Source organism: Stylophora pistillata, chromosome 13 (genome assembly GCF_964205215.1).
Source record: "Stylophora pistillata chromosome 13, jaStyPist1.2, whole genome shotgun sequence".
NCBI lineage: Eukaryota > Metazoa > Cnidaria > Anthozoa > Scleractinia > Pocilloporidae > Stylophora > Stylophora pistillata.
In genome coordinates, this window is record NC_142531.1 from 6,364,732 (window position 1) to 6,385,851 (window position 21,120).

At 37.6% G+C, this 21,120-nt stretch overlaps 2 protein-coding genes across 3 annotated transcripts; one reads left to right on the forward strand and one right to left on the reverse strand.

Annotated features, from left to right (window-relative positions):
• Positions 1-703: 703 nt before the first annotated feature.
• Positions 704-10,076, forward strand: LOC111326937 (uncharacterized). Its single transcript, XM_022931020.2, has 4 exons — positions 704-1,019; positions 2,655-2,864; positions 3,606-8,531; positions 9,549-10,076. Exons 1-4 carry the CDS (start codon positions 885-887, stop codon positions 9,756-9,758), a joined length of 5,481 nt encoding a protein of 1,826 aa, XP_022786755.2. The 5' UTR covers positions 704-884; the 3' UTR covers positions 9,759-10,076.
• A 1,940-nt stretch (positions 10,077-12,016) lies between these two features.
• Positions 12,017-20,981, reverse strand: LOC111326936 (acyl-protein thioesterase 1). 2 transcript variants are annotated; one of them, XM_022931019.2, is made up of 10 exons: positions 20,844-20,981; positions 17,499-17,530; positions 16,994-17,059; positions 16,570-16,617; positions 15,474-15,544; positions 15,029-15,088; positions 14,582-14,697; positions 13,746-13,788; positions 13,340-13,461; positions 12,017-12,998 (listed from the first exon to the last, which is right to left on the reverse strand). In XM_022931019.2, the coding sequence occupies exons 1-10, from the start codon at positions 20,979-20,981 to the stop codon at positions 12,954-12,956; spliced, it is 741 nt and encodes a 246-aa protein (XP_022786754.2). In that variant the 3' UTR covers positions 12,017-12,953. The 2 variants fall into 2 exon arrangements, with proteins under 2 accessions (XP_022786754.2, XP_088598333.1); XM_088742207.1 differs by lacking the exon at positions 15,029-15,088.
• Positions 20,982-21,120: the final 139 nt, after the last annotated feature.

The window sequence follows — 21,120 nt, forward strand, 5'->3', positions numbered from 1 at the left end:
TGAATGAATGAATGAGTGAATGAGTGAATGAATGAATGAATGAATGAATGAATGAATGAATGAGTGAATGAATGAGTGATGAATGAAAAGATAAGACTGAGGCCTTTCTCTGGAAACAAGATTTCCAGTTTTGGGCAGGCTATTTCCGCCAGTCCATTGACGGCAATTACGTCTGTTAGGACTCAGCTGCGCTACGGCATGGTGCAGCCGTCGGGAAAATGAAAAAACTAAGATAAAATAATAAACGGACGAAATAAAACAAAACAAGTTAGAGGTCGATCTTTTGAGTTCTGTCCTTTCCCTCTATTTTTCCTCTGTTTTTGTTATTATCATGCCGAACGTGGCTGCTTACAATCTCGCAATCAATGCTTATTGCAAAATTATTTTCCGGTTTATGATCTTCTGTTTAAAAAAAATATCCATGAGGGAGACATAAATCGATAGGGTGTGCATCGCCCAGCTTTGACTCCCTTGACCCAGTCCCCTTGGTGTACTCCACAAATGTCGGCAGAGGAAAAACTAACCCACGTGGCTGGCCATAAAATAGATTTAAACCGAACTGGATCAACACTACACGGTAATTAGCCAAAGGTACTAGTTACAAACATATAAATCATTAGTGCGTTAATGATAAGCCTACTCATCAAATTGATCCGATACACTTGATTGACAGATGAATATTAATGCATCACGGTCTTTTAGGCGTGAATACTAATTACGCGTTCGATTCACTTGACAACAGATGCGCGTCTACTTGCGAAAGTTGATAGTTTGTTAGATTTTATGCCTTCCATGTAAAGAAACGGCCACGTGAGTATCTCCTTATTTACTTCAAAGAATGTTTCACAAATTTTGAGCATCGTCGAAATAAATAGCCCAGAAACATGTTCGGGAAACCTCGATCGTCTCTACCGGTGGCCGGAAGAACTGGCATTCCTGTTAAAAGAACTACACCAGCAACTCCAGCAGCGCGATCAGCGACATTGACTGCGAATTCTAGCATACCAGTACCTTCAAAGGTGAGTGAAAACTTATCAAAAGGACTGTTTGTGAAGTCGACCTCGTGAAATCCTTGTGATCGTTACATGAAAGTCAAGTTGTAGCTTACTTGACAACGGACAAATCGTAAGCTGTGTAAATAATAATACATAACTTCACATGATGTGTCCGGGTATTTACAAATAAAATTCGATAATTTTCTGTACTCTTGTGCTGAGGCACATTGATCAGCGCCCACTCGCATACAACTGTTGAATATGGCGAGACGATTCCGTGGTGTTTCAGAGTTAAATGCGAATGTCGCTTTCGTTTTTTACGGAAATCGTATTTCACCAACAATCAGTTAACTAGGAACCGACTTTCTTACCAATATTTTGTAAAAAATATACACATTCTGTGATTTTTAAGAAAGGACAGATGTTTTACCAGTTTTCCTCCAATAAATCATTACCGAGATAATGATTTGAGGAGACAAATCAAACATCGGTAATTTGTAGAAATGAGTCAACACGACGCCGAGAGGTTGTCACGCAAGATTCAAGATTATCAAATATCAGGGACGTTTGTATTTTATCCACTTACAATATCTCTGTAATAAACTACCCCATTCAGTTTTCTTGCTTTTGAAAGATAACGTGAGAAGTCTCATTGCTTTTTCGAGTCTGAAAAAGATGCTTTTCTAAAATTAGAATTTTAGCGACTCACACAACAGTTTGACAATATTGAGAACATTTACTCTGAGACATTTTATCTCTTGCAAGCAAGCAAACTTTATTTACACAGGGTAGCCCATTCAGCTCTAAGGCTGGTATCCATAGGGGCCCTGTATTGAAAATAATTTACATCAAATTTCTAGAATAGATATATATGTATATATAATGACTAAGATTTTACAACTACATTAACAGCCTAAAACTACAAAGCTAAAACACAATTAAAACATAACATAGTAAATAAAATATCAAAATTATCAAAATTACGGTAAAAGGAAATGTTTTGCTCGGCGACAGAACGTTTGAATGTTTTCACTCTTCACAATGTTTAAAGGAAGTTTATTAAAAATTTCTGCGCCAGTAAAAAGAAAGGTCCTTCTCCCAAAATTCTGTTTTACTTTTGGTAGGGATAGCCTCAGACTTTGCCTCGTGGAATAATTGTGAATATTCGAAAATCTGGTAAAATATGATGAAAAGTAACTAGGAACTAATGAGTGGAGACAGAGAAAAACGAGTTTAGCCTTGTGGTAATAGCGTCTACTGGAAAGAGTCGGCCATTGCAGCTGATCTATTGCTTCAGATGACCGAGAGCAACGTGTAATAATCCGTAATTGTAAGCGCTGTAGTCGATCTATATCTTGTTGTAAAAGGTTACTCCAGGCAATGTCACAGTAATCAAATAAGGGAAGAATTAAGGTATTATGAACAAGTATTGCTGCCTCTTTTGTGACGAAACTTCTAATGCGGCCCAGAATACTAACTCTTGACGCCACCTTTTTACACATATAGTCTGCGTGAGCCTTCCAAGTCATAAAATTGTCGAACACCACGCCTAGGTATTTAAAAGTAGTTTCGCAAGAAATGAGCTTTCCGATAAGATTAAGATTTAAATTTTAATCTTAGGAAAATTAACTTGTTTTCTGAAACCCTTCTTATATGCAGCCAAACGGAAGCAAAAATTCTGGGTCGGAACTTCCTAACGACCCTAAACTTCTTGCTGAAATGGTGTTAAACCTGCAAAAACAGGTACAAGAAAAAGACGATGCTCTGAAGGGGATCAGTGAAAAGTTGTCACGCAAGTCAGAAGAATGCGAAAGCTTGATGGAAGAGCGTGACATGATGAGGAGTAAAAATTCCTTTGACTTGCAACAGGTGAGGAGTCCGTTTTAGTTCTGCTCGTCTCGTAAGTGACAGAGTTCTTCGGCGATAGAATCCTTGAAACAACTCTTTAGCCATTTATTAGTCAAGCAGGGAAACAATTAGGCAGGGCTTTGCGCAAAACCCTAAGTTTAATTCCTGATTGTAAAACAGATTTTTGTTTTTCGATATAATTGGTCTTGCCTTGCCTTTACCTGCGGGTATTTGGTGCCTACTTTTAAGATTCTTCTGCTATATTCTCAGCCATGGAGCCACTTTTTCTTTTAATTGTCATACACGTTTGAGCTGCTCGTTTCGCAAGGACCCTGGAAATAGAATGTCAAAGAAAGGGAAAAATCTTGATCATCACAGATAAGTATTGCACTTGCTTCGACCTGCCAGACAATATTTCGATTTCTATGCTAAATAGTACTTTTACTGACCGTTTCCCAGTAGTAGAGATATGTCAAAAAGGCATACACAACAGCACCCTACTATTAAAAGATCCTTCAAAGACCTTGGATGGCCCATTATGCTTCGCGCTTTCGAGCTATTCAAAATCACCATGTAGCCTGATGTAACACATCATTTGCCTTTGGAAATTCTACAGTTCATTAGATAAATTGTCAATCTTTTTTTCCTATTCGTCAACGAAATTGCCTTGCTAAGACAGAACCCCCGATCTGCCGCAGCTGGACTTGTTTAGCAAGTTTTCAAACCCAGAACAGCAACGAAGACATTTCTTTCTTATTGCAGGTTAGCGAGGACCAAGATGCCCTTCAGGAAACACTGAAGAAAAAAGACAGATACATACAAGAAATGGAGGCACGGCATAGAGGAGAAACTTTGGAACTCAAAAGAGAAATCGAAGAGCTGAACAGTGAAAATGAAATCGAGGTAGAAATGTTAAAGAAAGAGATGGAGGACTTAAAGCTGAGGGAGGAGCGTTGGAAAAGAGTCGCCGAATTAAAGAAAGAATCTGATTACGACTCAAGTGACGTGGGATCACGTGATCATTCACCTGAAGTCGAGGCTCTTAGGGAGCAGATGGCTTCTTTACAGAGTAACTATGAAGATGAGATCTCTGTGCTCAAGGAGAAACTTCAGACCCAGATTGCTAAGAAAACCGAGGCGGCCGAAAAAATAGAGCAGCAAGAATTTGAATTTCAGGAGAAATTAAGCGAGCTAAAGAGTGCGAATGAGAGCGAAAAAAATGAGCTTCGGACGGAGCATCAAGTGGAAATGGATAAATTGAAAAATGAGTATGATGCAAAACTGAAGGAACTGGAGACCAGTGCTTATTCTTCCACGGATTTTCCTCAAAAGAAGCAATACGAAAACCTGATTGACCAGTTACAAGAACAGGTTACAGATTTGACTAGTCAGATGGAAACCAGCGAGGCTCAAATGGCGCAGGACCTGATAATTATGAAAAATGAGTTTGAAACGCAGTTGGACGAGTCGAAGAGTGCGTTTGAAAGCGAAAAGGAGAAACTCGAGAGAACCATATTGGAGCTCAGAAATCAAGCCGAAGACATGAACGAAAAGCATGCTAGAGATATCGAACAAATGGAGGAGGTTTTCAGAAAAGAAAAGGAAGAGATCAGAAATACATCTCAAGAGATCGAGACTAAAGCTAAAAATCTGGAGGCAATGCAAAGAAAGATTGAAGTGTACGAGAATGAAATAAAGGAGTTGAAAGAAAGTCTCCAAAATGAGAGACTTGAATTTGTCGAAGCGCGTGATTCTCTAGAGGGTAAGATTGCAGATCACGAAAAGGAATTTGAAGAAAAGGAAGAAAGGCTTAGAGAGGAAATGAAAGAAGAAGAACAAATGAAACTAGACAAGGTTGTCTCAGACTACGAACAGCGCCTACAGGAAGCTGAGAGAAGCTACCTTGAAGGGAAAGAAGTCGATCGAACAAATCAAGAACTTCAGTTAGAGGTGAATTCAATGAAAAGGCTTCATGAAAGAGAGATTGAGCGACTTCATGAGAGCTTAGAGACTCTGCAGGCTGAGAATGAGGGTCTCAAAAGAGAATACGATTTGGTAGTGAATGATCTCAATAATGAGCTGGACAATTCAAAGAAACCGGGAAAGCCGCAAATGGAGAAGATAAATGACAATCAAGTGGAGGAAACTCGGACACTAGTAGGAGATATAGAATCCTATAAACAAAAGGTTACAGAGCTGGAAAGTGAAATTCAAAGATTAAAAGGTGCAGATGAGAAACAGTTAGAGATTGATATCGATTTGCAAACCAAGACAGCCAAGCTTGAGTATGAACTAGAGGTTGTGAGAGAAGCAAACAGCAACAACGAAGCAGAACTACAAGTATGTAGAGCAAAGATTTCAAACCTCGAGCAACAATTAGAACTTAGCAAAAGTACTCATGAAGAATTTGCCAATCAAAATGAAAATCACATCTCGAAAATATCAGATCTTGAGAGTCAGCTTGATCATATTAAGAAGGAATTGGCCAATTCTGAAGCCCAAGTAGAAGAATACAAAACCTCAGTTGGAATCCTGCGTGACGAGTTTGCAAACCTTACCGAAGAAAATCAGAGATTGGGTTCCGAAGTAACCAGCAAAGAAGCGGATCATCAGAAGGTTACTGAAGAGTTAAAACTGAATGAGGCGCAGATTGCTGATGAAGTTGAAAGAATGCGAGAGACAGTCGCAACTCTAAAAGCTGAGAAACAGGATCTTAACAATACGTTGGAGTTTCAATCTCGAGAGAACAAGCTTGAGCTTGAGAAACTTACAGAAAAACTCGAACGAATGGAAAATGAAAGCAAAAATGCTAGTGAAGCCCACGTGGAGTCACAAGGAGTTATAAAAGGGCTTCATGAAAAAGTCGCAAAGCTTAGAGATGACTGCGAGAAATTTAAAAATGAAAAAGCTTTGCTTCTGCAAGAGGTTCAAGATCTCAGGAAAAGTGCCATGGGAGGGGATGGTGAAAAAGACAGACAAATAGCAGAATACCAAAGTGAGTTAGAAAAGTTATCCGTGAAGATCGAAAGCCTGGAAAATTACCAAAAACAGGCAGAAATCGAGAAACAGGATCTTCATGAGGAAATTGAAGATCTTCGTCAAGCTCAGAGCGTTGAGCCGATGATTACTTTGGCAGCAGTCGACAAAACCTTTGCAGCAAATCCATCGACTGGTTTGGGTCTAGAATACGAGCAGCAGATGAAAGGACTCGCAGAAGATTACGAAGAAAAAATCGAGAAGTTCGAAAAAGAGCTCGAGGAAGAACGAAGTAAGTCAGCTTCAAAGACAAGGAGGATCGAGTCCATCAACATAGAAATTGAAACCTTACGCCAAAATCTTGAACAAGAAAGACTCTCTGTTAAAAATAACCAAGAGCGCATAGCTAAAATGCAGGAAAGACACGACGAAGAGGTAAAGAACTTGAAAGATCAGTTAGCTATAAATGCCGAGAGCAACGAAGATGTAGTTTCCTCGAGCGTAGAAGTCGTAAAGGAGCAGTTAACAACGACAATTAAAACTCTCGAGGCCGACCTAGAAACAGCACTCCAGGCTAACAGCGAGCAAGCCGAATGCATCACCGACTTGAAGACCCAGCTAGAAAGAGCTCGCCATACCAATTTAGCGCAAGAAGCGGAAATCACAAAGCTTAGTCAAGAATTTCACGAGTTTCAACAACAACAAATAGCACACGAGGTAAGCATCACTGCGGAACAAGTCATGACGAGTGAAGGGCATGCCAAAGCGGTCGAAACTCTTCAAACTGACTTGGAAGCTGCTCAAAGATTGCATCAGAAACAACAGGATGAGTTAACCAGACTCAAACAAGAAATAAAGGAGTTTGAACAGCAACAATTAGCACATGAAGCTAAAAGAACGGCAGAACATCTGACAGTAACTGAAGGGCACGCAAAGGAAGTTGCAGTGTTAACAGCGGACCTAGACACCGCAAGAGAACTTAACAAAACTCAACAAGAAGAAATAAACGAGCTGAAACAGGAGCTAGAGGATTTTCAGCAACAGCAGATAGCACATGAAGCTAATCTTACGTCGGAGCAACTCAAAGTTAGTGAATCTCAAAAAGCGCATCAACAGGAACTTAAAAAGAAAACGAAAGAGGCTACCACCTTGAGGTCCCATTTGGAGGAAGCGCAAAGAACGAATAGAAAACAATTTGATGAATTTACAAGAGTTAAAAACGAACGTGATGAGCTTCACAAATCACAGAAACGTTTCGAAGAGAATTTCCAGCATGAAAGGTTGAAAGCGGACGAGGCAAGCGAACGGAAGATTAGAGCTTTAGAGGAGGAAGTTCGGAGAAAGACAGAAGAACTATCGAAGCTGTTCTCTGTGCTCGACACAGAACAGAAAGGACGAGAAAGAGTGTTACTAGAGACGGAGAAGCATTTGACGCTCATGCATCAGGCGGAACAGGACAAAATTAAGTCAGAGAGAATCATCTCTGAGCTGAAGAATGAGAGTCAAGTTCTTCGAAGCGAACTGATCCAAGAGAAAGAACAATTTGCGCGGTATGTTTCTCAGAGTAAAAAAGCGCAGTCTGATGAGCAAGAGGAGTGCGAGAAGCTCAGCAGGTCATTAACTGAATCTGAGATGGACAAAGGAAAGCTGGCGGACGAGATAGAAACATGTAAGGATGAATTGAACAAAATGCAGGAAAAGTACGGCAAACTTAAAGAGAAGTTTTTAGCTTTAAAGCAGAAGCGGAAAGAGGAAAAGGAAAAATTCGACGAGATTCTACTAACGCCGAGACTCGAAATGGGATTACAGACGAGTCTCCTGGAACCTGAAGATCTTAATCAAACTAGAGAGCAGCTCTCGTCATCGATGAGAGAGCAAGGTCGGCTCGAAGAGGAGTTAGAAGTTCTTCAGAGAGATATCTATAAAAAGAAAACTGAAATTCAAGCTCTAAAAAGAGCCAATGAAGTACTGAGGAGGCAAAATCAGGTTCTGTATCTCGAAACGGAGAGCCTGAGAAGATCAGGTCATACAGAAGGAGTTGACGTTCCCGGAATCCAAAAAGAAAATGAAAAGTTACTGCAAGACAAAGAAAATCTGGAGATAGAAAATCAATATTTAAAAGAGGCTTTAGTCGTAAGAGAAAAACAGGAGGAAGAAAGCAGAGAAAAGGAGAGTTTGTCGGATGACTTTTCAGAGACTGAGTTACGGGATCTGAGGGAGAATCAAGCGCGAATTGAACAGGAAAACTCAAAGTTAAGTGAAGAAAACGAATTTTTGCTAAAACAGGGTAAGCATTTACAATCTCAAGTCGATCAACTGGAGGACGAAGTTCAAAGGATGAAGCGTGAAACTCCTATGACTTTAACACCAGCAAACGAGGGTCGGTCTCAGCCTCTCGCCAGCGAACTGATCCAAAGTGAACCTGGACACCAGTTGAACGTGGAGTCATCGCTTGGCTCTTTCACGGATCCTTCATTAAATACTTCCCCTGAAGCCCAGAGGTTTGTAGAGGAAAATCAACGAATTAGAGAACAGATGCTCGTATTACAAGGACGTTTAAGATTAAAAGAGAACGAACTTCAAGACAAGAACAGTTTACAAACTGGAGCAATGGACGATTTGATCAACGAGAGGCAAGTTCTTCTTTCACAAATCGACTCGATGAAGGGAGAGCTCGAGAGGTATGGAGAGAAAGGATTCGCTGGACAAAAGGTAAATATTCTAATCAGACATCTCATTTACAAATTCAAAATTCATATTTTAGTATTATTTTCACTTGAACTAGCTGAAGGTTCAAGTGAAAAGAAGTTGATAATTATTGTATTAATGCGTTCTCTTTCTGTGCTCTCATATACCTTACGTAAGCTTTTTTTAGGAGGTCGCCTACTTTACAAAACGAGTGACACATCGTCTAAAGCTGTCTTCTGCGTAATACATCAACGTGTTTGAAATCCTTAACGCTCAAGAACGTCTAAAGTGCACACACTTTCTGACTTTCTGTGTTTTCTAATTTTTATCTACGACTTTTCGGCGCCTATTTCGACCCATTACGTAATTTTACACGAACATGCAGCGGTATATATCCGCCTAAGGTTAGATAAGGCTGGTTCCCAAGCGTAGGGTAAGGGTGGCGCCGAGTCTCGTACCCCAGATACAGTTACACGATAGACGGGGCCCCTATCATATCACAGTGGTAAAGGGAGGATCGACACGTTTTCGATTTGATCCTAGGGCCACGCCTTGATCAGAGGACAAGTGAAATGTTATCATTGGGTATAATCCTAACTACAAATGTGCGTTGTAGGATTTTCAAATAACGATATTAATAGTAAGGATTCATTATTTATCACAACTCAGTGTACTTTGCGAGTTTGTGTAAATATCTATATAGATTGTGAAGTTGCGAAGTTTGAGGATGCTCGAATAGAAGATCTGAGGGAACGTCGTCGCTGCCGCAAAGAACGTATACTAGCACAGGGTTGCTATCCATGCCACAAGTGTCCAAAAGTTTGCCACTCTTATATTGGACTAGTGAGTCATCTCAGAGCTCACGACCGCAAGGGAGAATAAACTACATTGTTGTATGCTTCAAAACCTGGATCTGTCGGTCGCGACAGCCAAACCAAACCAACCCAACCAGCTATATAGATATAATCCAAGAATACTTATCAGCTCAAAATATATTGGTTGTTTGTGGTAATAACGTACTCTGTAATGCTTATTTTACAGCTTGCTGACTGGGATACAAACCAGAGGGAAGATGCTGCCAAGGAAAATGTAGGATCACCCCAGTCTTTCACACAAAGAACTATTCAGATTCCGCTCTCGGGATTTCCCGTTTCTAATCTTCAAACCTATGATTTTAATGAGGACAATTACCTTGGATCTGCTTACTGGGAAGCTACGAAGTTTCTCGACAGATTACAACAAGTCAACTAACAGCCGGCTGTTATCCGTTCATTAGTATTACTATAACTTTTTAAAAGGTTTATTTCAGAGCTTTGTTGGAATAGCGCGAAGTGCACATTCAGAAAGTCGCTTGAATACTCTCAGCTTTTTATTGCTGAATTTGTTTTTTCCACAATCACTGGTTTGTGGTTGCTATTAACAATTGCTTAAAGCACAATTTTCACGACCTTTATCGTTCAACTCTCCGTTTCAGAAATATTCCTTTGTTATTCGATGTAGAAAGAGTTCACAACTTGATCAGATAAAGGAAAGATTCAATTTTGGTTAAATAAATTTATAATTTTCTTAGTTATATTTGTAATGGAAAAGGCCGTGTAGTAAAGATTGGTAATCCTCTATTTCTCCTCACTCTTTTGCAAACGTAGTTACGGCCGTTGCGCGATATGTTTACCCCAGTTATGGCTCTGATAGTTTAACGCACCGGATAACCTATTCCCTTTAATTTTGGTTTACAATTACTTTAAGGTTTGATCAATTTCCTCTTTACAAGCTCATATATTAACCAAGGGTAAGGCAGGTGACTCATCTGCGTAACAATTAACCATTTGGACTAGCTAATTGTAACTAGCTCGACATTCATTGCACCCAAAAGCCTTGAAGGGATGGGTCATTTATATTCTCCTTTGCCGCAGTTCAGAACTTTGGATTACATATCAAAGAACGATAAAGGAGACAAGTGTATTGTCTGCCAGGATAAGACCCCAGAGTACAGCCTTTTACCCTTCGCCCGCCCATTACACTTGGTTCTACATTGCCAGCGTTAGGGCTTTTAAGGATTTGCTACATCCGATTTGTTGATAATGAGTTTACAAAGCACACCCCATCCAAACCCATTTTCGCGCTCTTAAGTGAAGCCCTTAAACCTCAATCACCCTATCACCAGTATGCATATTCTCCCTACTGTTCTGTATACATTTTCTGTGGTAATGATAACGAGAAATTGTTTAACAATCAAGAACTTCAAAGCTGGTTGACGTTTCCTTCATTCTCATTTCTAACTGAATGTGCGAGTATCATGTAAAGTTTGATTGTGTCAATTGACAAATTAATGATTATGGGTGGATTTACAAACGAAACCAAGTGAATAATACCCAAGTTGACAGAAAGATTGATTGATTGCTTGCTTGCTTGTTTAAAAGATGACATGGTTAAAGTACCACTGACTAATGGATCCATTGAATGAGTGAATGTATCGTGTAAAGTTGGATTGACGGACATGATAAATCAATGTTTGAGTGGATTCACTCACATAAACCAAATGAAACATGGATAGAATGAGAGGATCGATTACTTGATTGTTAAATAGATGAAGATGGTATAACTATCACTGATCGGTTGATAAATAGAGTCAGTGAAAGTATCACGTAAAGTTTGCTTGATTAATGGATTGATTAACAGAATTAATTACAAATTAGATCCCTACTCTGCAGACGGATGGCAACAAAGACCCATAACAGGCTTGTTTGATGGATGAAGTATGGTAGAACTAAAACTAATTGATTAATTGATTGATGGGGTAAAAGAATGTATCACAACAATCAGTCTGATGAATTAGGTTTTTAAGTAATCATCATTGGTAGTTTTACCACAAAAACCAAAAGAATAACATGTATATAACGATTGGGGGAAGTTAGGCAGAATAATTGATTTCTTGTGTAGCTGTGTGATTAACAGATGATTTAATGCACAGATGACTTCTAAGACCCTGTTAATGCCCAAGTGGCAAATGGAAGTCAAGTGCCCCAGGGGCTGCAACCACAGTCACACCCGAGGAACTAGAACACCCGACCTGCCTGCCCAACCTGCAACCCAGCCAAGATGCCAACAAGCAACCGGCTTGGTGGAAGAAAAATAAAGAAACAAATAAATAAGTGAATAAAAATATAACCATGCAGGTAAAAACCCCTGGAAAAAAAAAAGCAATTGGCTATGAGAACGTCTAGAAACTATCCTCAAGGATGACAACACCACGCCACAGTACACCCAACACAATGCAGGCACATGGGAGACCAACACATACACTGATAAGGAGAACCACTGGACAAGGACCTCTCCAGGCCACCAACAACCACATGGTCACTGCAAACACTGCCAAACACACACAAATGTAGTGCAAACACTAACAGAGGGCTAATATGCTAACATTACGCCAACAAAATGCTACTAACCAGATTAGCTTCTGGTCTTTAACTACTTTAAATTCCATTTAACAACATTATATGCAGCAGTTATTGAAGGGAACAACACTTTATTTATTACATATCACCGATCCTAGCTAATGAGATAATTTGAAGAAAGTTTTCCTTAGTACTGTAATTGTGTTCTCATTCTTACTTCAAAAAAGGTATCACCTCTACTTACAATGTTTTATTTTCTACAATTTACAATTAAAGCTTACTACAAAAAGAATAAAATTCCTCATAGGCTTCATCCACAGCACATGGCTGGGCAAATATTTGGGGAAAGACAAGATATGAGTACCTTGTTTGCCTTTCAGAGAAGCAAGTAATGGTGTTCCCTGTATACATTGCAGGGAAAGAAAACAAAGGCAGCTCTTTAAAGAAACAGAGGAAAATACTACATTAATTTATTTTGATTTGGCAGGAAAGGGGGCAAAGGCAAGCAAAGATTCAATGTTAAGAAGAAACTCATATAGAACATAGTTACGACTAGCAATGTAAATACAAAGTGATCCAAACACTCCCCAAATAAACATGTACTTTACAGTTTAAAAACAAACCTGAAGTCATTTTCAAATGGAACTGATCACCCCAATCAGTGCACCCCAGGATCAGTGAAGGACATTTAATAACTACCTGCTTTTATCACAGGCAGGTTATGTAAAATTTCACATTCAAGTGAAGCCCAAAATAATAAGCACTTTTATAAGAGCTGGAACAATGTGTCACTCATAAAAAAAAAAAAAAGGCGAAGTTTGCCTGGTGGTGCTTAATTTCAGATCATACTAATCATCCTGAGGAAGAGAAATTTCATAATTTCATAAACATACATACATATATGAATAAATTGTATTCATATATGTGTGTGTGTGTGTGTGTGTGTGTGTGTGTGTGTGTGTGTACAGGCATACATGTACATAAATTGTATATCTACATGCAAGTTGTAAAATAAAGAGGAAAGCATCAATCTAAATTAGTTAATTTTCTAAGGTAAGACTTTAGAAATCCAGTGTCTTACATCTTTCATTTCCTGAAATGGAAGCCAAAATATTTTTTAGTAAAAATTGAATTTCTCCCTACAGTATGTCCATCTTCAAGGAGAAAGACAACAAATAATAGAATAATAGTATGACAACAAGTGGAATTTGTTTGATATAATACCAAATTATCAGATCTAAAATCAAAGGAGGATTCATAAGAGTGTATACCAGTAACTGGCAGTCTGAAAGTTGATATTTGTTCATGGGAGAGTAAAGGTTAGAAGAGTGTACAACCATGCAGCAGCTGTGAAACCATTTACAGAATGTATTACACCCACTTGACAGACACAGAAATTATAGCAATAACTCTCTTTAATTTGTTTTTCCTCACCTGTGGACTTGAATTGTGAGATAATCCAGAGTATGCTTTAAACTCGTGTTTTGAACAAAGTTTATGCAAAGCTTGATTGGTCAACTCTCCAAAAGAAAATGCTACAACTGGGTCAGCCGTTCCTACGAGAGAAATCACCTACCATAAATTGCTAGAATATAAATGAATTCTTATCCTTGTTTTTTTTTTCTTTAGAATAAAAGAAATGTAGAAGAAAAAACTTCAGTAAGGATATCTCTCTATTTTAATATGTGGACTGAATTTTTTTTTCTTAGCCCTAAATTAACTTATCAGTTGGTAAAAATAGCAAATGAGGTTTCCAAATTAAGCTAACCTTATTTGATACATTAGCTATGACCAGTAACTAGCAATTTAAGGCAAGCACCTACTGGTAATGATGACCTACCATGACACTGAAGTATTGAAGTGTCTTTATTTCCTTTAAGAGCCTAAATTGAATCAAAATCAGTTTCTTTATAACAAGGTACATAAATATATAAATTATTATTGGAGTGTCTTTATTTCCTTCAAGAGCCTAAATTGAAACAAAATCAGTTTCTTCATAGCAAGGTACATAATATATAAATTAACAAAACAATGTCACTATTTAATTTCAATTTTCAAATTCACCTATACAAAAATAATGTAATCAAAACAGCAAGCAAGCTTATCAGTCATGTTCAACAACAGCGCACTGACCAAACACATTTCATCACACAGTGGTCACAAAAGTCTCTTAAGCATTGCCCAGTTCAAACAAGATGTTACATTATCACTCTACAGACATTTCAGTAGAAAGAATATTCAATATGAGGAATGGTTGTCTGTTGGCTGATTGTTTGCCGTTTGTTGGCCAACAAACGACCAAAAGTTGGCCGACAGACAACCAATAGCTTTTTGTGGGAGCTCTGCCTCAAAATTACCAACTTTTCCACCAAAGAAACATGATTATCGTGAAAACTAAATTACATCAAGGCACAATGGTCACTATATTTTATTCGTAACTCAACATACCATTTCAATGAGATTTGCAAAGTAAGGAACACTTTTATACACAATCAAACTCACTGAAAAGCTCACAGGTGCAGCTTGTGGGAAAAGCATTGTTCACTTGTGTGATATATACTAACAATGGATATACTCTGATCAGAAAATAGAAGCTGCTGAAAATTCTTTTGGCCAGAAGGATTGAGTAATATCAAAATAGCCACCATGGTTTAAAATTACCCTACATCATTCTACCTCTGGAAAGGTCTTATGAAGAGGCAGCCATGAGCTTAGGGCCAAGATACCAGCTAAAGGTTTCTCCATGGTAAGGGCTGTATATAGTGCAAGAGCACCACCCTGTGAAAAACCACCTGGAGAGCAAGACAAAAAATAAGATTGGTCCACATCAAATAACGGTCAATCACATATAAATCATTTCTTGATATTCAATCCCTGATCAATACCAGTTCACTTTAAGAGAATCAGAGACTTAGTGTAAATGTTTTATAGGACTAGAAAGGCACTAATAATACATTCATGACTCAAGTGACATATCCAATGGTAACAAATCACAAGTAGCCAACTTCATGTAAAAAATTAGAATAATTTTCATCTCAGTCATATAATAAAAAACCCTCAGGGTGTGTGAAGTAGAGTAAACAGTGCATGTGTTTGTATGTGTAGATATTGTAAGTAAATTACCTAAAACAATTCGATCTGATGGTATCCCACTTTTGATCTCCTCATCAATAATTTTTTTGACTGAAAAAAAAATTCTTGTTCTTATGAGGTCATCTTACATGTTGAAATCAAAATGTTGAGCAGCTGCAGACCTTACACTGTGTACAGCTCTACAACAAACTGTTTGGAGTGTAATTAATTTACAATTTCAAAATGGTTTGAGGTTAAACTGATTTCAAACTACAATTATAGTTTTCCTTTGTTTATGGATTATGGCAATGTATCTGGTACAAAGGATAAAGTAAATAACAAAAAACAAAAAACAAAAAAACAAATTCTTAAATAAATTTTTATGACCAGAAACTCGTCATACACATCATTCCTTTGCACTCTGTCAGTTAAAGAAACACTGTATGAAGTAAAATTTTTATTTGTTGTAACTCTCACGAGACAATTATTTACTCACTTCCTTCAGCAGCAGTTTTGATTCCTACATCGTCTTCACTTCCAGAGGGACTTAATGACTTAATATCAAACCTATAGGAAATTGCAAACATATCATGAAGTTTATAAACCTGACAGCACAGCTTAAACAAAAATGTTATCAAATCAACACTTAGATGTATATGATATCCCCAAAAAGGTGGCCATAAACAGTCAGACAAATCATTAAAATAACATACAGCAATAAAAGATAACACCTGTGGTTTGTTACACATGTAATTAACAAATTAACAAATTAAAAAATCCATGTTGCTGTGCATCTGCAGTAATAGATCACAGATGATGTCAAATTGTGGTAAGCAAGGCTCAAAATTGTGCCTGTATCAGGTGCATTTGCAAATAAAGATCTCGCTTTTGCGACTAAAAATTTCTACATTGGTAGCGATTTTGTGACTGTTTTGTAGCCTAGCTTATAAATTATATTTAACAGCCTTGTGTCTTACTTGTTACTGGTTGCTGTACTTTTATCCAAAAAAAAAATTCCTGTGAAATTCAAGTTAAATGTTGCGTGACTTTTACCATTGATTTCTTGCTGAGAAACGTATCGCGGGCGTACTATTTCAGAAACTACTTTGTACTTATGGGTAAATTTTAGGTATTACTCGCAAATCGGGATTGAGAATTTATTTTAATTTCGAGCCCTTGTAAGAACAAAAAAGTGGCACATAAGGCACAGCCAAGTGTGTCACTAAAGTTCTAACCACTTTCTAGCAGCTTTGATCTTTTAGCTTTTAGCTGTCTACTGTACAGACCCACAGCAACATAGAATCTATGGTATTTGTTTAACATGATAAAATGCTAAATGCTATTAATGGTAACATTATATATGCCCCTGTTATCCAATCGATAAGAAACATATGCAAGAATCATTCAAAATGCATTTATAATTCAGCTTCTCATATCAGACAATCTTCCACTGAACCCATGTTTCACATAATTATCATTTAACTGACATAACTCTCATATAAATTATCTTGAACAGGAACGGCTGCATGAGCAAAAGTTACTACTTTTTATTGCACACTTTGGAGCTAATGACCACGGTTACATTGACTTACCATGAAGGCATTCTAAACCCTCCATTCAATGTCACAGGATTGACAGGTCTAGAAAATAAGAACAAAGAACACTTCAAAGTGTTTCTTCACGAGTACCTGGAGAACAAGTGATACACCAAATGACAACATGCTGTTCAGGAATTTGGACATCAAAAAAAGAGACTCTTGTAAACATATAATTCAATGTCATGTTTGTGTCAATTAATAATGCAATGGCCATCTAAGGGCAGGGACCCAGAAATTTATCCTGTAAATCCACCAATCACAGCACTGGAACATGACCTTTTGAACCCCAGAACCACTGCACATATTTTCCTGGGAAGTTTGCAAAATGAATAGAGGAAGCTTAAACACATCTCTACTGCAACATTAATTTTCAGATCCATAACATGTACACGCATATGAAGACAAGCTGTGAACTTACGCATTGGGGCAAATGTATTTCACATGAGGTGCTCTTATCTCCTCAAAACCAGCACTCCAGCCATGTCTAACAAGAGGAACAAAGTCTCAACATGATTATCACTTTTTCTATCAATAACTACATGTACCCTTATCAAAAAAGTCTTGGTAAGCTTAGTTTCATTTAGCACTCCTGTCTATAACTTAATGCTTGAAAATCTTAACAAGTTGCTAGAAATTTTTAAATCACTCTATATTTGACATAATTTTGCTACATTGCACACATTAGCCTTCCTTCCATGACCTAATTATATTTAATTCATATATGATCTTACTTACAGAGTATTAACAACTTCAAAGGGCACAAAAGAATGGCCCCAGCTTTAGCTACTTTATAGACTTAAGCCACCCTTCAACTGCATGAAATTCATGCACTTAAGTAACACAAACCTTGAATACATTTATTTGATAATCATATTCAATCATGCAGTAAAAGAGAAACAATCAGGACATGAAAACTGTCTTACCCAGTGTCTCCAAGCCCATGAAGAAATATCAACTGAAAAAAAAAAAAAAGGATTTACACCTTAAGTCCCATGAGTGACCAAGACAGAATTTCTCATTACAATATCGATACAATTTCAAGTAGACAAGTAATGAGAATGTACAAAAACAAATCAGTGGATTATTGGTTGATCCAATACCAAATTCTCTGAACTAACATCATTAGAATTGTATAGAAAACAGCAACAAGAATTATCAATGAGATCTTAGAAGTCAAAGGGTTAACTATAAAATATCCAAAAAATGTACAATACAGTGTAATCAGACTGGTCCTAAAAACCAAAGACCTCTAATGCTTTGAAGAGGTGCATTTGCAGATGAAAACAAAAAAACTATGATATGGTACAAGTCATCAGTCAGGGTTAAGCTGTCATTTCAAGGAAAAATAGAAAATAGAGAAAACAACTTCATTACATTTAAAGGTTGAGGGCTAGGGAGAAAGAGTAGAGTTAGAAATCATGTGCAACCCTTCAAGCTGTCACCATTAATGCTAATTACACAATACAGTGTTTCTGTCGAGGAACTATTGGCTGATAAGTTGCCCTGTGGAAATTTGATATTCTTAAAACAAATATTTGCCCGAGAAGTGAAGCTTCGAGGGCAAATATGCTAGTTTTAAGAACATCAAATTTCCAAGGGGCAACTATCAGAGCGATAGTTCCGAGACATAAACACTCTATTGTTTTTATTGTTCACCACTAAATTTTCTTCCACGCTTACAGCTTGCCACAAATGTCAATAATTCACAACCGTACATTGGCTAAATAATACATTTGATCAGGAGAACGTGATGTTGCGTTACATTTATGGTATTTTTAAAATGAGTGACAGGGATCAAATGTCAAGTACTTTAACTTTGTTCGAGATTTTGCCTTGTGAAGATCGAGTATTTGCCAAGGAGGTTTTGTCCTTAGTCAGAATAAAGTAAAACTTTGAGTTTAACCGCAGATTTATTAAGTCATTCTTAACAACGTTATACCTGTCAGAATTGAAAAGTTATTGTTTTACCAATCTGCCTAACTTCGCGGCCGTCAAACTATTCAAAACTTTCCACGGATGAGTACTATCAATCCAGGTATTTTCCATGGACGGGCACTATCCATCCGGGTATTTTCCGCGGGCGGGCACTATGAGTTGATAGTGTCTCTCCACGGATGAACACTATCGTGTCACGTGATCGATTCAAACCAACAAGAACCGGAGAAAATTTAGTGGTGAACTATAATCTCTAATAGTAACCTATTCTTGAAAAGTTAGTGTTTAATTTAATCCCTCATTGCACTGCATTATTTAACCCCCCTTATTAACAATTTCATTGCCCACAGGATATAGACAAATTCATTTCTTACCCAATAAACAATTTTTCAAAGCTACAGGTCTAGACACTTGCAAATATGGTTGATAATCCCTTGAGAAATTTGATCGTTTGAGAAATCCCCGAGTTATGTTTTTCTTTAGTCAATAAATACAAACAAAAAAGCCTTGAAAACCAACCTTATTCACACCTCATTCATTTCAGTGGTGTAATCCTTAATTTTAAAGATTCAAATTATGCTATAACACAAAGATGTTCAGAAAAAAAAGCGTTAAAAGGTGTCAATTACCACCATTTCACACAATCACAAAATGGAGAATTCAACGAGAGAAGATATGGATTGCAATCACACCGAAAATGTTTCTACCATCGTTGCCAAAGTGCGAAGTGAACGGCTGATGAATTTTCTCAAATGGATAGCTCGAAAAGTTTGAACGGATTATGAATATTAAGAAGGGATAGCTGGAGGCGTTCGAACGGATTATGAATATTCAAGAACGGATAGCTAGAGACGTTCGAACGGATGATGAAGTTTCTTAAGCGGATAGCTTGAACGGTTCGAACGGATGATGAATATTCAAGAACGGATAGCTTGAGGTGTTCAAACGGCATGCCAATCCAGTCAAACGGCCGATGAACGGCTATCCATTTAAAAACGGCTAACCATTCGGAACATTTTCCCATGAGAGGTCACATTTTTTAAAATCAATATCACACACTGCATACATTATGTCATAGTCCAAACATGAATTTTGGGTCAAAATGATTTGAATCTGCATTTAGTAGTTTAACTTGTATTTTGTTTCATTGGGGATAAATAAACATTGTCCAAGGAGGGTATAGAGAAAACTAGCCTGAAATAATTTTAACATACAGCAAGTTCAGGTACTGGCATCCCTGAAAATAAATTATTTACAAATGTACTGTAGAAGCCATTTCTAACAATAAATTCTAGATGCTGAAGAAATTCCAGATTCACATTGTCACAAAAAAAAAGCCAATGGTTGTTATGTAATGGTGAAGAAGCTTTGTAATTAGAGATGTTTCAAATGTAATTTCTGTTGTCATTCAAATGAAGGTATAATCTTTATTAACCTAAGATGAATTGATAAGGCGGTTTATACGACAGCTGCTTTACTCTACATAGCTAGAAAAATATATGTATTTCTTTAAAGGGGCTGAACCAATATTGTATAGTGACAATTCAAGGCTGTGGTCTAACAGTGCCCGTTGGCCCCTGATGCCTTACTTTCGCTCTTGGGCAACTTAATAATTTTAGTTTTTTCATATAAAAGCATATGCTGGGCACCCTGTATTTCAAAGTTTCAGAGCAGTGGGCTTCCTTCACTTTTTCTTAGAGCACAGCCTTGCAATTTTTCTCCACACTTTCTAGTTCCTCCTTACAGGTGAGATAGGATGCTCTTGCGAGGAAACAAAACAGTTCCTTGTTTAGCAAAAAAAGAATCCATTAGAGAAAAAAAAGACTGGTCAAAACAAAAGAAAAATTATGGAACAGCTGGACAAGACAGCTAGAACAAAAAACATGTATATTCAGCCCGCACTTAACTTTGATTATATCGATTTGTCAACAACATGTCACACACTCATTGGGCCGTATGAACTTTGATTAGCCCTTCCTCACAATTTTTTCGCTCATGATGCACGCAAATGAAATATTTGCATATTTTTATTTTCTTCAATTTTAACGAAAGAGAAACTAGTGTTTAAAATGCTGCGGAAAGAAACCTTATGCTTCAAGTCCTGAAAAGAGGACTTTTTCACATAAAAACAAGTTTGAATTTCGACTCCTCGAATTTCTTTTCGAGTGGACTGTTACGTTATTGCTGTCTTTAACGATACTTTAGGTGAAAATCAAAAAAAGCTAAAACATTCCCTCGTAGGTGCTCAGGAATATTATAAATTAGCTTCTAAAATACGCCTTAATTTGGCTTGGAAATCAAATGAGATCGTTAAAAGCTTGCTAGCTACTCACCGAAGCCGTATGTTTGGCGGTTGCTTGGACTATCACGGGCGCCATAAGCGACATATCGTTGAACCCAACACAGGACAAAACGAAGAAGCCGTACAAATGAAGAAACAAGCAATAAGAGTTAAAGACGAATTTAAACATTCAACGAAAACCGCAACATGTGCCAAAGCTACTAAAGGAGCGACACAAAAAATTATCACTGCGCCAACTGTAGTTACAGTTGATGACTTCTGCGCACAGTATCACAAACAAAACCGCAAATCTAATCACTGGCAGGTTC

Coding starts and splice junctions, on each gene's coding strand:
- LOC111326937 (XM_022931020.2), top strand. CDS start 885: ATGTTCGGGAAACCTCGATCGTCTCTACCGGTGGCCGGAAGAACTGGC. Junction 2,865..3,605: donor ATTCCTTTGACTTGCAACAG/GTGAGGAGTCCG, acceptor TTCTTATTGCAG/GTTAGCGAGGACCAAGATGC. Junction 8,532..9,548: donor AAGGATTCGCTGGACAAAAG/GTAAATATTCTA, acceptor CTTATTTTACAG/CTTGCTGACTGGGATACAAA.
- LOC111326936 (XM_022931019.2), bottom strand. CDS start 20,981: ATGTTTAAATTCGTCTTTAACTCTTATTGCTTGTTTCTTCATTTGTAC. Junction 17,060..17,498: donor CATGGGCTTGGAGACACTGG/GTAAGACAGTTT, acceptor TCCTCTTGTTAG/ACATGGCTGGAGTGCTGGTT. Junction 15,545..16,569: donor GGGTTTAGAATGCCTTCATG/GTAAGTCAATGT, acceptor AATTTCCTATAG/GTTTGATATTAAGTCATTAA.